General features: G+C 44.4%; 1 protein-coding gene across 2 annotated transcripts; it reads right to left on the bottom strand.

Moving 5' to 3' along the window:
• Positions 1 to 970: 970 nt before the first annotated feature.
• Positions 971 to 15,470, bottom strand: LOC147450208 (RING/U-box superfamily protein). 2 transcript variants are annotated; one of them, XM_086519498.1, is made up of 11 exons: positions 15,356 to 15,470; positions 15,262 to 15,272; positions 15,100 to 15,125; positions 14,886 to 14,980; positions 3,281 to 3,326; positions 2,690 to 3,205; positions 2,154 to 2,288; positions 2,023 to 2,065; positions 1,872 to 1,940; positions 1,684 to 1,798; positions 971 to 1,512 (listed from the first exon to the last, which is right to left on the bottom strand). In XM_086519498.1, exons 1-11 carry the CDS (start codon positions 15,468 to 15,470, stop codon positions 1,373 to 1,375), a joined length of 1,311 nt encoding a protein of 436 aa, XP_086375624.1. In that variant the 3' UTR covers positions 971 to 1,372. The 2 variants fall into 2 exon arrangements, with proteins under 2 accessions (XP_086375624.1, XP_086375623.1); XM_086519497.1 differs by lacking the exons at positions 14,886 to 14,980; positions 15,262 to 15,272; positions 15,356 to 15,470 and having other exon boundaries at positions 2,690 to 3,326; positions 15,100 to 15,118.
• Positions 15,471 to 16,266: the final 796 nt, after the last annotated feature.

The raw sequence follows: 16,266 nt of genomic DNA, 5'->3' as shown, positions 1-16,266 counted from the left end.
CTCTCCCTCTCTCACAGCAAGAGCGCTCATCCAAGAGAGGACCACATCCATCCAAAAGGAGACTCAAGTCTGCCGTGATAAAAGTTATCATTGAGCACCATCAGAGGCAATATCATTACAAGGAACGATAAATGTTACTACATAATTGAGACTTGCAAAAGTATCTCACAAAGACGAGTTAGAAGATAGTGTCATACCACTAAAGACAGACATGGTAATGTGCAAGGAGCATGTGCCAAAACCACCTAATCCAACGGTCACAAGAGCCAACCCATTCGCGAAGGTCTTTTATTCACACTTCATAGCATGTGTGAGAGGAGGTAGTTCTAGCATTGAGCTCAACTAGCACCTAATAGCAAAAAACAAGCGCCCCCACCTGAATGTTACTCGCAAAATGCTGCTCAACTCTCCCCTTATTTACAAGGGCCACCACCACTCCGTGCACTTCAATGTTTCGAGTTAAAAAACTACTCCCCCCCTCTCAATTAAAAACCATGTCAAAAAACTGTCTATAAATGTGAATACACAATTTTCCTGCTGTTTACAATATGTGAGGCACCTCTTGGGTTTCATAATTGGGAATCAATAGGTTGCAAAGCATGATAAGCATTTAACAAGGTCCGCATGCTGGAACGACTCCATCCATCATCTAGAATAAAGTGGGTACAATCGACTCTGGAACGTGACCGAATTTACAGCAGCAAATGCATTTAATAATTGTAAACAGCTCATAAAATAACAAATTGAAGCTTCTTGAGCATATCTTTATAAGGCCATAAAAGCTGCGACCTCGAGGCAGAGAACAGGACCACGTGAGTGTCCCACTTCTAAGGCAAGTGCTTTGAATGCAGTCTTAAGCAATGTGCTCATGTTTTTAGACTACTCTATGTCACTTCCATACAAACTAAGAGGCGACTTAGTTCTGGAGTATACAATGCACACATTTTCTCAACACTCAGTAAGCATGATCTTTCCCCAAACTTCATAATTCCGACTCTGTAGAATTCCTTTCTCTGCATTGAGTTACATGCTTAAAAGAAAGAGGTATGCAGAAAGAGGCATCCAACTCTGTAGAATTTCTCTCTCGGCTATGCTTCCCAAGCACGTCACGAGATTAGGATATAAGGACTAGACTCTTCTCATTTCTAGGAAAACAAACTAGTGGTGGTAGTATCCCGCAGACGGCTTTTTATTCTTGAGCCCAATGTGCATTCCAACACGCACATAAACAATGATGCATCTCTAGACCCAATTGGAGGTTGACACCTCATATCTATAAGATATACCCCGATGCTTTACCATATGTACATGTCGTTTCGTTTACACAAATCTTTGAGGTAACTATGAAATCTGTACATGGCAAAGGAAACTTTTAAAGCCCATTCGCCGAATGGAGATGATCCATATCAGCAGCAATCTCCATTCTCCTTATGCTTCGACTCACACTTCGGTGATGGCAGCATTCCATGATCAGACGAGCCCCCGTCCCCAAGCCAAGAACAACTAGTACACCTACAGATATAGAGGAAAACAATTGTAATGCAAGTAAACTGAACTTTTTCAACACTACCTCGATAGTCAACATATTAGACTAATGATAACAAGCACGGTACAAGCAAGCCAAGAGATGCAAAGATGCCACCCACGTTCACCCAACAATGCATAGCTGAATTAATGGAGTACCAATGATTATATTCACAGGAAGAGCAGAGGCCCCCAAGTAATATGATATTAGAACATCAAACATCAGCCCTGCTACAAGGATCAGAAGTGCAGCCACGAGCGGATGGAATTGTCCCTGAAAGAGAAGGTCAATCAAGGTCCAACTTTGTGACGACGATGGGTGACAACAAGAATAACAAATGCCATACCCTTCCCTGCCATCGCCGCAATGGTCCATGTCTGTACGAATGGCTCCGTCTCCAAACCCAAAAATTGTGCTTTCAATACGCAAAACATGGAAATCAGTTGCAAGCAAACAGTCAACTTCAAAGCAGAATTACTTCAGTAAAGAACATTTACCATGGGTGGCGATATGGGAGCTGGAAGATTTGTGGCCACCTGTCTATGAGGATAAGCGTACAATGAGCAGAGGGCATAATGAATGGAAAATAAAAGATTTCAGAATGTTAAGTCTACGAGTAAAAGAGTACCTGCAGACCTCACATTTATTCGACCCCTTGTTGTTAAACCATTGCTGTATGCAGCTGCGATGAGCTTTGGCCAACTCCCCGCGGCAGTGGCAACCAAGTTCGATCAAGGGCTCATCTGCTGTCAGCTGACAAATTCTGGAAAATTTGGCAGAAAAAGAGTTAGCCTCTACATTGCAGCATACCAAGGCCCAATGAAACAGTTATATGTAAACTAATGGCTAAATTATCTCCTTCAAGAGTACAGAGGATAAGAAGGACAGACATCGCATCTTGTCTTTAATGGACAAGTAATGAAATGTCTATAGATGCTGTTAGTGCAGATGTAAAGTCTTCAAGGACACAATGTGCTGAAATACGAGCACATTTTCTTACTTCTGGCATATTTCCAAGGCTAATCAAGCCAATTACAGATACCGAGCTTCTACAACTGCCATGTGTTGCTAACATGCTCTCGAATGATAGAATACTAGTGGTTAAGACAATACGTGGCCCACATGCAATAGAATTTGTGAAACATTTATTCTTATAGGACATACCGACAATGCTCTGCTGTGCTTTCCGTACTCATTGCACTCACAGTCCGCACGAATCCTGCCTCTTGACCTTTCAAGGGATCCACACTATTTGGCTGAGGTGGTGGCATCTGTACAGTGATAGTGATGCTGTGTTGTTGCAACTGGTATTGTTGATCGGTTGAAATCTCAATACTGGAATCCCTTCTGTAGGTTAAACATGCATCCAGTGCATTTGATGTGGAAGGCTCCCCTGCTACTCTTAAATCAAGCTTAAGGCTATCTGCAGCTTGATTCTCGCCGACAACTCTTAACTGCACCTTGCAAGCATCCTCTCTAATGCATGGCGACAAATCTACAGCAACCCATTTGGGATTTTGATCAATTTGTTCACTTTCTGGATATTCTGCCCTGCATTCTTCTGGTAAGGCAGATGGTGGACAATTGTTTGCTCTAGGGTTACCAATGTTTGATGCAGTTTGCCCCTCCTGTGCAACCTCAATAATTGAAACAGGTGGCTCATTTTCCACTACCACAGATCTGATCCAGGGCACCTTCAAAAGCTGAATAATTGATCCTAGCATTTCGCCTCAAATATTAATTTCTATATCAAACATAGCTCTAAGTGAGACTCGTGGAGGTTGACTTGACTGAATGCCACCTGCAGCATGATAAATTACATTAACCAGTAAACAATGCAAATGTCAAGGCCATCACCTTCAATAATACTAGTATGAGCTTATTTTTAACCAATGCAACATATAAGGAGCCCAAGCATCAAATATAAAATATTCTTCTAGATGTACCTTGAAGCATAATCAGACTATTTTTTAACCAATGCAACATATAAGGAACCCACACATCAAATACAAAATATTCTAGATGTACCTTGAAGCCTAACCAGGCTATTTACCTGCGCCGCCCCCCCCAACCACCCCAAAAAGAAGAGAAGAAGAAGAAGAAGACCAGAATTTTTAACGTCGTGGGAAACTATCCCAAGAGACCTCAAAGATCTATCGGACGAGAGTTGAATTCAAGACTTGCTAGTCAAGAGGGAAATGGCATGACCAATCTACCACACGAGGGGGACTAGCTTTTCAAAGAAGGTTTTTGGAATCTATTAAAGAGCGCATCGTTGGCTGCTGAAATAACACGAGGAGATGCCACGAAACGGATGGTGCAATAGCTAGGATTGGAGACCTGATATAGCACACTTCTAGATTCAATTTAGTATCTCTTTTTTTGTACTCAGACATGGCATCAGATTCACCAGTATGTAACAGATTGGTCTCATAGGTCATTTTGGCCTTTTGAAGACGTTAATATATCATTTCATCTCTCTCTCTCTCTCTCTCTCTCTCTCTCTCTCTCTCTCTCTCTCTCTCTCTCTCTCTCTCTCTCTCTCTCTCTCTCGGCCTGACCAGACCCCACGCTGAGGAGGTAAGGAGACCAGCCCTCGACGGGGCGCCCAGCTGAATAAGGGGCGCGATGGCTCAAGAGCCCGCAGCCCGCTGTTTTCCTGCGTATGGACCCGAAGGCCTCTGTGTCATCACCTCGAACACGCAGGTTCGTTAACCCCTGCTTATGCCCCTGCGCTCCCGCTACCCCGCGCACTGCCCCCCGCTCCCTCTCTCTATCGGCATGATGAGATGTATTTATCTGTGAAAGAGGAGATGCAGGCTCTAATGCGTGCAGAAGTGAATGTAATGGAATGTATTATGCAGAAAAAGTTGGATGAGGCAATTACAAGCTTTGAATCTTGGAAAACCAATATGGAAAAATGCATGAAGGAAAAAGATGCAGTGATTGCAGAGCTTAAAGGGGAACTTGCAGCTTGCAAAATTATGCCCAAAACGGAAGGGGGAAATCAGCCCTGGATGTTAAAGGAGCTCGAAGATATTAAGGAGCAGGTGAAAACTCTGCGCGAAGGAGAAGAACAAAACTCGAAAGAGGCTTCCTCATGGGCGGAGCGCCTTGTTAAAACACAGGAGAAAGTTGATGAAGCAGAAAAATGGATCGAAGGTGCAAAGAAAGGGAAGGCCCGGATGCCAGAAGCCGCACAAACTTCTACCATCATCAATATGACCATTGAGGAGGAACAGAAGAGGAGGACTAGAGCCCTCCATGTGCGTATTACTGGTATCAAAGACACACAAAATGTAGAAGACGAAGTGAAGAAACTCTTGCAGCGCATGGGCATCCCGGAACCTATGCACACAGGTGCTTGGAGAGTAGGAAAGAAGGGAGTGGATGAGAACGGAAACGTCAAAGAGAAAGCACTTATTTTGCGTTTCCCGAGTTTGGAAACAAGAAAGGAATTCCTGAAGAAGAGACCGGCACTTAAGAAAACTGGAATATTTATGGGGGATGACCTTACTTTAGCACAAATAGCACATATGCAAGAGTTGATGCCAGAGATCAAGGCAGCAAGGGAGAAGGGAAAAATTGCCTTTTACAGAGGAGGGAAAGTAGTGGTTTTGGAAAAACGCACAGCATGACGGTGCGAGACATATGGGACCACACTCCGGATGGCGGCATGGAATTGTAATGGATCATATAGGCTGGATGTGGGTGCCTTTGAAGATAGCTTCAGAGATAGAGACGTTGTCTTTTACTCGGAGACACATCAAAAATCTGGACCAAGTGTGACTGGCTATTTATAGGAGACAGCTTGTCGGCCAGACGCTAGATCTCAGCATGGAAGTCGAGGTTCAGGAGGGGTAGCAGTCTTATTCAAGGAAGAGTTGCAACCACTATTACAGATTGTCCGGAGAGATGACCAGGCGAGATACATGTGGGTGAGACTGAGAGCTGAGACAGGCAGATTCTTATACATTGCTATATGTTACTTTCCCCCTAGCACATCAGTCTATACCTCACCTAGAGGGCAATCCCCTTTCTCTATACTTGATGATGACATATGGGAGTTCTCTAGAGATGGAGATATCATTCTCTTGGGAGACTTTAATGCCAGGACGGCCAACTCCCAAACGGTATTTTATGATACCTCGGAGGAGATGCTTAGAGAGATGGATATATCGGAGATGGGACTTGACAGACACTCACATGATAAAGAGCACACAGAGTATGGGAGATATCTCATGGAGATGACAACTACGCATGGTCTGGCCATACTTAATGGTCTAGAGATTTTTCCTTCGTCTGGCGGATTCACATGCTTCCCACACAAACATGGGGCCAGTACAGTGGACTATGTCATGACTTCACCGAGCTTCATCTCTCATATTCAAGATCTCAGTGTGGGCCCTAGGCCTGTTGGAGTAGCAGTGGACCATGCTCTCCTGACTTTTTCAGTCTCTTTCGAGTATAGTCTCTAAGACACCACGGAGGATTGCACACACACGGTATACTTTTACACCAGAGACGGATTCAGTTTATGTGGAAGAGATTTACAGACGGATGGGGGCAGCCGAGCCCGTATATACAGTGGAGGAGATCACCACTTTATTGACGGAGATCTTGCATGGGGCAACAGCAGAGGCATACCCACACACTCAACCAGATCAGAGAAGACGTTCTGGGAAACATGCCTCAGAATAGTTGGTATGATGAGGAGTGCAGAGAGATGAGAGTTCAGATTCAGAGCGAGCTTATACTTGGAGTCATTACATATAGACAATCTCGGATTGCCCTTCGGCGTTTAGTACGACGGAAGAAGCGGGCCTTTTTAGCCCACATGGAACGTGATTTGTATCAGCTCTTTTTGAGCCGAGATTCAGGTGAGGCCTGGCATCTCTTCCATGAGCACTCACCTCCTCCAGTGATTACCTCTCCCGAGATTTGGGGTCAATATGCAGCATCATTATATACAGTACCTGGGCAACCACCATTACCAGACCCTCTAGAGCCATGTCCAACCACTAGTACCTTCTTTACCACTGAGATGGTGAAGAATGCCATTGAGAAGATGAGGACTAGGAGAGCATATGATCATGATGGTTTGGTGGCAGAGCACTTGATACATGCTAGAGATTTACTGTCAGAGGTTCTTGCGCGGTTGTTTAACCATGTCATGTGTGACTACCCGAGTCCTAGAGATTATCTACTATTGTACCTCTTTTCAAGGCAGGGGACCCCACGGTACCAGGGAACTACCATACTATTATGATAGGGCACACATTGGCACGGTTGTATGCATCCATTCTTGAACAGCAACTGAGTAAATGGGCAGAAAATGAGGGCATACGAGCAACAGGGCAGGCTGGATTCAGAGGGGTTTCTCCACTTTGGACCATATTCTTACACTCAGAGCCATTATTGAGGAGGGTCGGGCACATGGGAGACGGATGTATTGTTGCTTTGTGGACTTCCGCAAGGCATTTGACACAGTGCCGAGGGCCAGATTGATGCACAGGCCACTGAAGTTGGGAGTACCCACAGAGATCATATGGGGGATCATGGCTTTATACGGCTCAGTGACTGGCCGGGTATGCACTCCTTAGGAAATTTCTGACATTGTTCATTCCACTATTGGAGTGAAACAGGGGTGTCCTTTGTCCCCTACACTTTTTGGTATGTATGTAGATGAGGTCTCTGACTACATTGACAGAGAGGGTGACAGAGGCGCTCAGCTGGCAGGGACATGGATCCCTTTATTATTATATGCTGATGATATTGTGTTAATGTCAGAGTCGCCAGAGGGCATGCAAAGACATTTGGATGCATTGCACAACTTTGCAGAGGATAGTGGACTGTCTGTGAACCTTGGTAAAACCAAGGTTATGGTGTTTAACACCACACCACAGTGGGTCAAGAGATCGGCACCTACACTCGTATATGATGAGGACACTGTGGAGTACACAGATGAATATACATATCTGGGGGTGGTATTCACGGGACCGAGGTTTACCCTGAGGAGAGCAGCAGAGACTAGACTATCCAGAGCCTATGCGGCATTAAGAGGGCTAGAGAGGATGTGTTCGCAGGTTCAGTTTCAAGAACCACGAACAAAACTATGGCTCTTTGATACTTTGGTTGCTTCAGCTATGCTTTATGGGGTCCAAGTTTGGGGACCATCTGTGAATCATGACAGTTGGAGGAACATGGAGAGACCCTTGGTATTTATGATATCCCGGATGATTAGAGCCAAGGCCTCTGTACCACATGCGATTATTCGAGCGGAGGTAGCCGCCCCTCCTATAGAGATTGAGGCTCTTACCAGATCAGTGTCCTTTATGCACAGTCTATGGGATACACATAGAGGTAGATATACTAGACTGGCTCTTGAGTCCTCTAGACAGTTAGCGATGCAGGGAGATGCATCATGTTGGTATGCACAGATGACCTCATGGTTTCAAAGGCATGGTCTCAGCATGGATAGATTGCCTCCCTTTCAGTATTCCCTGGATGCACCCTCCCTGCCAGTCACACGGACGGAGATCACTAGACTCATTCGTCAGGATCTTATACAGTTGGACACCAGGAGGACATGGGTAGAGCCGATACAGGAGTTGGGCACGAAGATGGCTTTCTACAAAGAGCACCTTCTCCAACTTTCAGGGGATGGGTTTGTGACTCGTCCGAACTACATGGACACTCATTTATCTCATGGTCTGCGATGTGCTATTGGTCAGATTCGCACATCCTCACACCAACTGGAGATTGAGACGGGTAGATTCAAAGGGATACCACCAGAGTCTAGGATATGTCAACTATGCGGCAGAGAGCCAGAGACAGAGCTACACTACATATGCCACTGCACTGTGTATTATGAGATACGAGGGCGCTTCCATTGCTTATTCAGGGAGGGTTTTGGACCCCTAGATAGAGTCATGAGGTATCAGGACCAGAGATGCCTTGGCTTACATCTACTTGAGCTACACCGACATAGAGACAGTCTATTGGGGAGACATGGAGTACGACAGTCACAGAGACAGATCACAGATTTCTTTGGATCGAGGGAGCCAAGAGACCAACCACCAGCACAGGGTTGTACTCGCATTCATACCAGAGGCACCCTCATTGACAAGGCGATTGAGCTCGGGAGATCGAGACAACCACGACCGAGACACAGGAGCACACTACATCGACGGAGACTCCAGCAAAGGATCAGAGGCATTCTAGCACGACACCCAGATTGTCATTGAGGGCCTATTCTACATTTTCACATTTCACATTTCACACTTCATTTCAGTTTTCATTTTTACTTTCAGTACTTTTTGTACTTGTACTTCAGACATTGTATTAGATTCACCACTTTGTATCTGATGGTCTCAGAGGTCATTTTGGCCTTTTGAAGACGTTTAATATAACATTTCATTTCATTTCATCTCTCTCTCTCTCTCTCTCTCTCTCTCTCTCTCTCTCTCTCTCTCTCTCTCTCTCTCTCTATATATATATATATATATATATATATATATATATATATATATATATATATATATATATATATATATATATATATATATATATATATATATATATATATATAGAGAGAGAGAGAGAGAGAGAGAGAGAGAGATGAAATGAAATGAAATGATATATTAAACGTCTTCAAAAGGCCAAAATCACCTGTAAGACCAAATTGATACAATCTTGGTGGATCTAATCCAATGTCTGGGTACAAAAATAAAAATGAAGTGAAGTAAAGTGAAAGACTAACATCATCATCAATGCCCGAGGATGCCCGGCATCGGGCGTTGTCCGAGAAGTACTACATCGGTCGCTGAAGAGCTTCGTCAATGTCCGCCTCTGTAAATAGTTGTATTGGGTGTCTCCCATGTCGTGCTAGAATAGTCCTAATCCTCTGATGGAGCCTCCGTTGACGTCGTGGTTGCCCTCGTAGAGGTGGGCGTCTAGCTCTCCCGAGCTCAATGGCTCTGTCAACTAATATACCTCTGTTATAAGTGAGCTCTGAAGTCTATTGTGAAGCATGCTCATTTGGTTGTTGAGACCGTCCTCTAAAGAAGTCAGTCATCTCCCTCTCTGAATGTCTCTCCCTGCCTAATCTCCTCAAGCGACTCTCCCTGTGTCTGCGCAGCTCTAGCAAAAGCAACCCGAGGCATCTCTGATGTAAGGTGCAGCGGAAGTGAATGTTGAACTTTGCTCAAAATGAGTGCTCCGAACCGTGCTCAAGGGTTTCTTTTACTTACGGAAGGGAGAGCCTTCCGTTCCTTAATGAGAGTGCAAGTGATCACAAACAAAGTGGATAAACACTATCAATGAAGGTACTGAGACTGAGAGATAGAGAGAGAAGAATACGACACCAGAATGTTGTCAAACCCTCCTCCGAAGGCCCCACTCTCTATGGGGAGAGCGGTCTACTATTGATTGCACAAATCTCTACAACGCTTGGACTTGCTGACGATGTCGACGACGATGAGGATGACGACGAGACGGGCTGAAATCTGAAAATGCTAATGGCTGAAATCTGCAAATCTTTATCTGCTGAATTCTGACTGTATGTCGGTAACGGTACGACGACGATGCGCTGAAAACTGAAAATGTTGATGCTTCTTGGTGTTCCGTCGCCGTGGATCTGCAAAACGCCTAGGGCTGATCTGCAACCAAAAACGCTAGGGCTGAAAACTGATCCTGAATGCAAAAACGCCTGCAAACGCTAGGTCCTACTGTGTCTGCCAACGCCGGGGCTGAACTGCAATGCAAAAACGCCAGGCTTGGGGGATGGCCGAAAACACCAAGCTTTGCAAATGCAAAAACGCTAGGCTGATTTGGGATCTTACTTCAAAAACGCTAAGTCCCTTGCTGTGCAATCTGCTAACGCTAGGGCTGATCTGTCTTTTGCTGGTTCTGCTACCACCGGTTTGGATCTCCAAAAGCAAAACGCTGGCTGATCTGATTGCAAATGAAAACGCTGGCTGATCTTGGGTCCTTGGCTGAAAACGCTAGGTTTACCGCCGGTGGGGGGTCTTGTTGAGAAGGTGCCTGTTGAACAAGTTCCTGCTGCCTCTTCTGCCAGAATTGCTAGCGCTAGGGTTTTCTTATGTATTGTCTTAGGCAAATCGCCCTACCCAGTTTCCCAACAAAAGTCACTTGAAATTAATAAGTGAAAAATGGCCAAAATAGGGAAAATAGGGAATGTACACTAGAAAATGCTCCTGATGGATTCTGATGGTAATGTTGATGATCATGCTGTGTGCAACCAGAGGATATGCATCTTATCTAAGTGTCTGGATATGTACGGTCTGCGAACAAACTCACAAAAATGGCAGTACACTTCCTAATCTAACTGAACTGAACTGAACCCAACCCAACCCACTTCATGAAGTAGCTTGTCCACGTACACATAGGGTTAGATGTGTCACGTGACATCTGATCCTGATATCTCATGACTCTAGCCAATGTTCCAAAGCCCTCTCTGAATAGACAATGAAAGTAGTCTCATATCTCATAATATACCGGACAATGACAAATGTGATGTAACTCTGTTTCTAGCTCTATATGACAACGCACTTTTCTGTCGCGGAGGACCCCCCTCCACCTGCATTTTTTTCAGATCAAGTCAGCGTTTTTACCAGCACTACACTTTCTGGGCAATTTTGTCGCTGAAAACCCCTCCAATCCATGAGGAATTTTGTTGTCTCTTGCATTTTTGGGATCTGCTGCGTTTTCAGCATGGAGGGGCAGCGCTCAGCTTCTCACGCACTGGTTCTTGCCTTCCACACTGGCTTGGCATCCGGTGCCTTGCCGGCCCATTCCACCAGATTTCCGCCATACACCTGCTGTTTTTTTTCTGTTTTCAGCCCACCTGGGGTCGTGACATTGATTCCCCACCCTCTGCATCGCTTCAGACCCCCACTTGGAGTATACAAGCACGCTGAAAATCGATGGACAGCAGCGTTTTCATCACCTTGCAATTGCGTTTTTGGGTGGACAGCAGCCTCTGGGCTTGTGTTTTTCACAGAGAATGAAGTTACCTCCTGCCAGGACACCATCCGATGGTGATCCGTGCGGTCTCTTGGTGACTGTTGCAGTACACGGTATCTTCTACATCGGCTTGATCAGCAACAAGCATACGATCCTTGGGAGATCCATTCATTCCAGCCATCATTCGGCGGTTTATAAGATTCCGACATTCCCCGAGAAGACACCACCATCTTTGGTGGACACACACTTACCACTTGACCTCGACAAGTCAGATCACTTGCTTACACAGGAGCATCTACATGGACTTAGGGAGAGGATCATGGATCTCTTCTTGGACAGGTTAAGTTGCTTGGATCTACACTCTGGAGTGGGACTTCAGTGCTTTGGACTCTCTTAAGAGAGTTTACCCGCAAGATACAGAAATCAGGCGACTACATCCGGAGTCACCCGGTGCTTGGCTTGGATGGTAGTGCAGTTGCTCTTCTACACTCCTGATCATTTGGATTGCTACCTTCAGAGTTGCTTAGAGTTACCCTCGGTAACCTTACACCAGACGTATCCCCCGACGTAGGGGGTAGGCCACTCCCAGCTCATTTGCATTGAGAGCGACACCGCAATGCGGTTTGGTGGCATTGTTGACACGGATTTTGTTTTGATTGACACCGGAGGATTGGAGGCAGGAGATAGAGGTAAGACGACGCGCACAGATTGATCTGGCCTTTCCTCTTCTCAGAGGTTCTTCACAGCGCAGACTGCTCAGTCTAGCTTTCCTTCTTCATATAGGAAGATTACGGAGCAGACAACTTGGTCTGACCACACCTCTTCCAAGAGGCCCTTCACAACGCAGACTGTTGAGTCTGGCTTTCCCCTCATCTTGGATTACCCTACCTACGGACAGGACACCATCTGGTGGTGGTCCGTGCGGTCTATCAGCGACTGTTGCAACTTACGATAACTTCTACAATGTAGACTACTTAGTCTGGCTTTCCTTGATTCGGAGGACGTTTACGGCGCAGATTGCTACATCTGGCTTCCTGGAGTTTTTCACGGTTTAGCCACCTGGCCCCCCTGGGTTACAGGTTCATGCATTGGCAGGCTTCCGATTATTCTCATGAAGGTTCCTGGGCTTCTCCATTTTCTCCAGACAGTTTGACTACAGACACCACAGATCCTATTGGGCAGGACACTTGCAGGTCTATTGGCACTTCTTTCACGACAAGGAGTTGTTTTCACACTCAGTTCTGGATCTTCACGCAATATCTTCACCCTGTATCGACAGAGTACAGCAGTTTGCTACACTGCTCATGACGGCAATTTTCCATGGAGATCTCTCGGAGGTTGGGACACCCCAGACTGCTGCTACACTCATCGAGTATCCTTAAGTGGCCGTCCAAATTTTAGAACATTGTCGAAGCCTCATAAACTAGTGTACATACCTCAGATTTCAGTGCCAACTGGCTCCAACACAAGCCACTGACCTGTCTCACACTGGCCATGCAATATCCTGGTACCTCTAAAAAAAAATAGGAGGATGATAAAACAATTGTTCACCAAGAACACTTGTTGTTGGGAAGCTGTTGATATTTTAATTACTAATTTTAATTTAGCCTTAAATATAATCCAAACCCAATCAATTTTATCATAAATCAAAGTCAAGAGTTGAAGTTAGAAAGCCTCTTGAAACGCACAGACAGCATGATTCTCACATACTTCCAAAAAAGACTAGTTGCTACCTTGTTTATCATCTACAGCTTTTAATGCCTAACAGCTGCATTCCTTTTTTGGTTGTGTAGCTGCCTATAAAAGCATTAAAGGCACCTAAAAACCAGGCTGTTTATAATAGATCAAAGTCAAGAGTTGAAGTTAGGAAGCCTCTTGAAACACACAGGCTGCATTCCTTTTTTGGTTGTGTAGTTGCCTATAAAAGCATTAAAGACACCTAAAAAACCATACTGTTTATCATAAAACATCTAAATTTATTCATAGATTTCAAGAAGACATTCATGTGTTACGTTGACATCCTCTGGTAGTAGTACTGTAAAGAGTAAAGAGTAAAGAGTAAAGAGTAAAGAGTAAAGAGTACATGAGCAGGGACAATGAATACACAGGGCATCAAATTTAATGGAGAACCATGGACACGGGGCAGTACGAGGATTGGAGAGGCTCACTATAACATGGTTGAAAGCCACTCACAATTGTTGGACCATTGATTGACCTCATTAAATGGGAGCCTAAAAAATGAATACCTCCCAAGTTACATTGAGCTGAGAGCTAAGGCTAGCCAGACATAGAAACCACAAAAATGTCTCCCAACTGCAGGACGTGCACATAGACACGAGCACACGTGAGAATAAGCTCTTCTACCTGAGGAAATAGGTTCCTTAATGGTCTATGAAAAGGGGTATTCAGAGTAGCTGGCAACGAATCTAACGCCTACAACTGTAAGAACATTGCTGGGGTGAGAAGTACAAACAAGCTGTGAGGGGATGCAGCCAGAGATAACTCAATGACAATAAAAAGGCAGCTCTACTAGTTAACATAAAGATGGCAATTCTTTAATTTTGTTGACCCAGGCTTACCTCGATCTCTTCAAACTCTTCATAAACATATGATACAGAATGAAAATCAAAATTCGTATTCCTCATTGACAACAAGGTAAGAGGGCTACGTGGAAGAGTAGAATGATTGGTGCATTGCATGATTGAACATACTTGTCAAGTTTCTGAAAACCCATGCATGCATTTACGCTCGACTAGGGGTTTATGTCTCCGGAGATTACCCCTTGCATGCATTGGAAGATGAGCATTAATGACCAGTTCATAATGTATGTATCGTTGCATGATTTGCAAAATTCTCAAATGAGAGTGACACTATCACACTGCTTTCGAACAGCCCTTAATACGAACGGAAACCTAGATTGGCATGCAACCTGCTATCCTCCCAAAATCAAGTGTCTTAATTTCTAAGGCCTGTCCAACCCCTGGACTCATAATCTTATCCCCCCAATATGAAGTTTCAGTTGTGTCCGATCTTCCAAGACTTGTCCAACCTTGGGACTCACAATCCAAAATTTACCAAACGTCTTGCATGATTTTGCAACAATCTCATATACAATACTAGCACACCACTTTCTGTCTTTGACGGAGATGAAAATCTAGATCCGCAAGTGGAGAATTTAGCCATGCAAAGCACATAAACATGATAGAAAATCACACGGACCAGTTAATCGTATGCTTAGTACCATTTTCCCTTCAAAACAACAGACAAGCTCTCTCTCTCTCTCTCTCTCTCTCTCTCTCTCTCTCTCTCTCTCTCCACTTTTCATTTTCTTTCATTTCTCTCTTCAGAAATGGCGAAGAATCATGAGACCAACCAGAAAGCCCCCATGGCCAGGCAGTAATAATTGGTTTTGACCATGCCTGAGGAGAATCACTGTGGAAATCCAATCTCGGGCGCTCCTCTCCAGGACTACTCAATTTGCATTAAATCGGGAGATGTATTATATAAATCTGATGCTTGCCTGCTACAGATTGCGAGTATGCATGCAAACATGGCGAGAAGGAGACGTAGCAGCAAAATTTCGTTACCTCCGAAGGCAGAAGTTAAGGCGAATCTGCAGGAAGGATTGGCCCAATTAGAAGCTGCCGCAACACACTAACACATTCAACGCACACGCGCGCACACACACACACACAGACAGAGAGAGAGAGAGAGAGAGAGAGAGAGAGAGAGAGAGAGAGAGAGATCACCTCACATGATGCTCGAGAAATTTGGGTTGGGGATCATGTCATCGGAAAGATGGAGGGGAGAGAACTCGCAGTGAGTCAAATTGCAAGTTGTGACGCCTGGCAGTCGTGGTGGTGGGGAAGGAAACGCGGAGGCGTCGACTGCTCGATAGCCCCGCAGCAGCGGCCAAGTGTACTGTGTGTAAGAAAAATGGCATAGGGCTTAATGGCATGACCTTAAGTATGGGCCATTAATCCTCCTTGAGTAAAGTCGTGAGGAACTTCTCTCGGAGAGTCCTTCAAAGTAACAAATGACACAAAGCAAGTAAGAAGTCATTGCCTACATTTGATCTTGAGAAGTTTAATCTATGCACTAGCTCGATTGGGACCCTTAAAATCAATATTCCAGCACAGTCAATTGTATGTGCAAGGGAATCCCATCTACAATGTGAACCCTAAACCATGAAAGTCATGCATTGATGGGACCTTGACACATATTTTGGCCACTGATACATGATACATGGTCACCTCAATGTAATAATGTCTTATGAGACCTCCATAAAATACTACCTCATATTAGGCCCAAGAGTATGTGGTTGTTATGCTACAAGAAAATCAATAGGAACTTAGCTTTAGATGTGACAATTTTAAAGTCTTAATGATAACAACTTCTCCTATGGAGAAGTATATAACTTTATGAGCAATTTTATAGCATTTTGGTACCTAATGTATATCATCGTTGTTTGATAGAAGACACACTGTTTTATCAATTATAAAAGAGAAGTGCTCACCTATCCCCATTTATCTTGTAAATTTTCCTGTTAAAAATCTGTAGTTTACTTCCTTGCGATTTTTTTTGGCTTTTTAAAACAAGCCTCGGAGTAGAAATGAGTTAAGAGACATTTGAAATTTTATTACTTTTTACATTGAATATTGGACCTATTTTTTCATGTGAACTATTGAAATCTGCTTCTCTGTTTTTAGTTTGTCAATGGGTCCATTGTCGACTTGTCACTCCGTTCATTTTGA

This window comes from Adiantum capillus-veneris, chromosome 9 (assembly GCF_014529385.1).
Source record: "Adiantum capillus-veneris isolate H3 chromosome 9, ASM1452938v2, whole genome shotgun sequence".
NCBI lineage: Eukaryota > Viridiplantae > Streptophyta > Polypodiopsida > Polypodiales > Pteridaceae > Adiantum > Adiantum capillus-veneris.
This window is presented reverse-complemented; position numbering and strand designations above follow the sequence as displayed.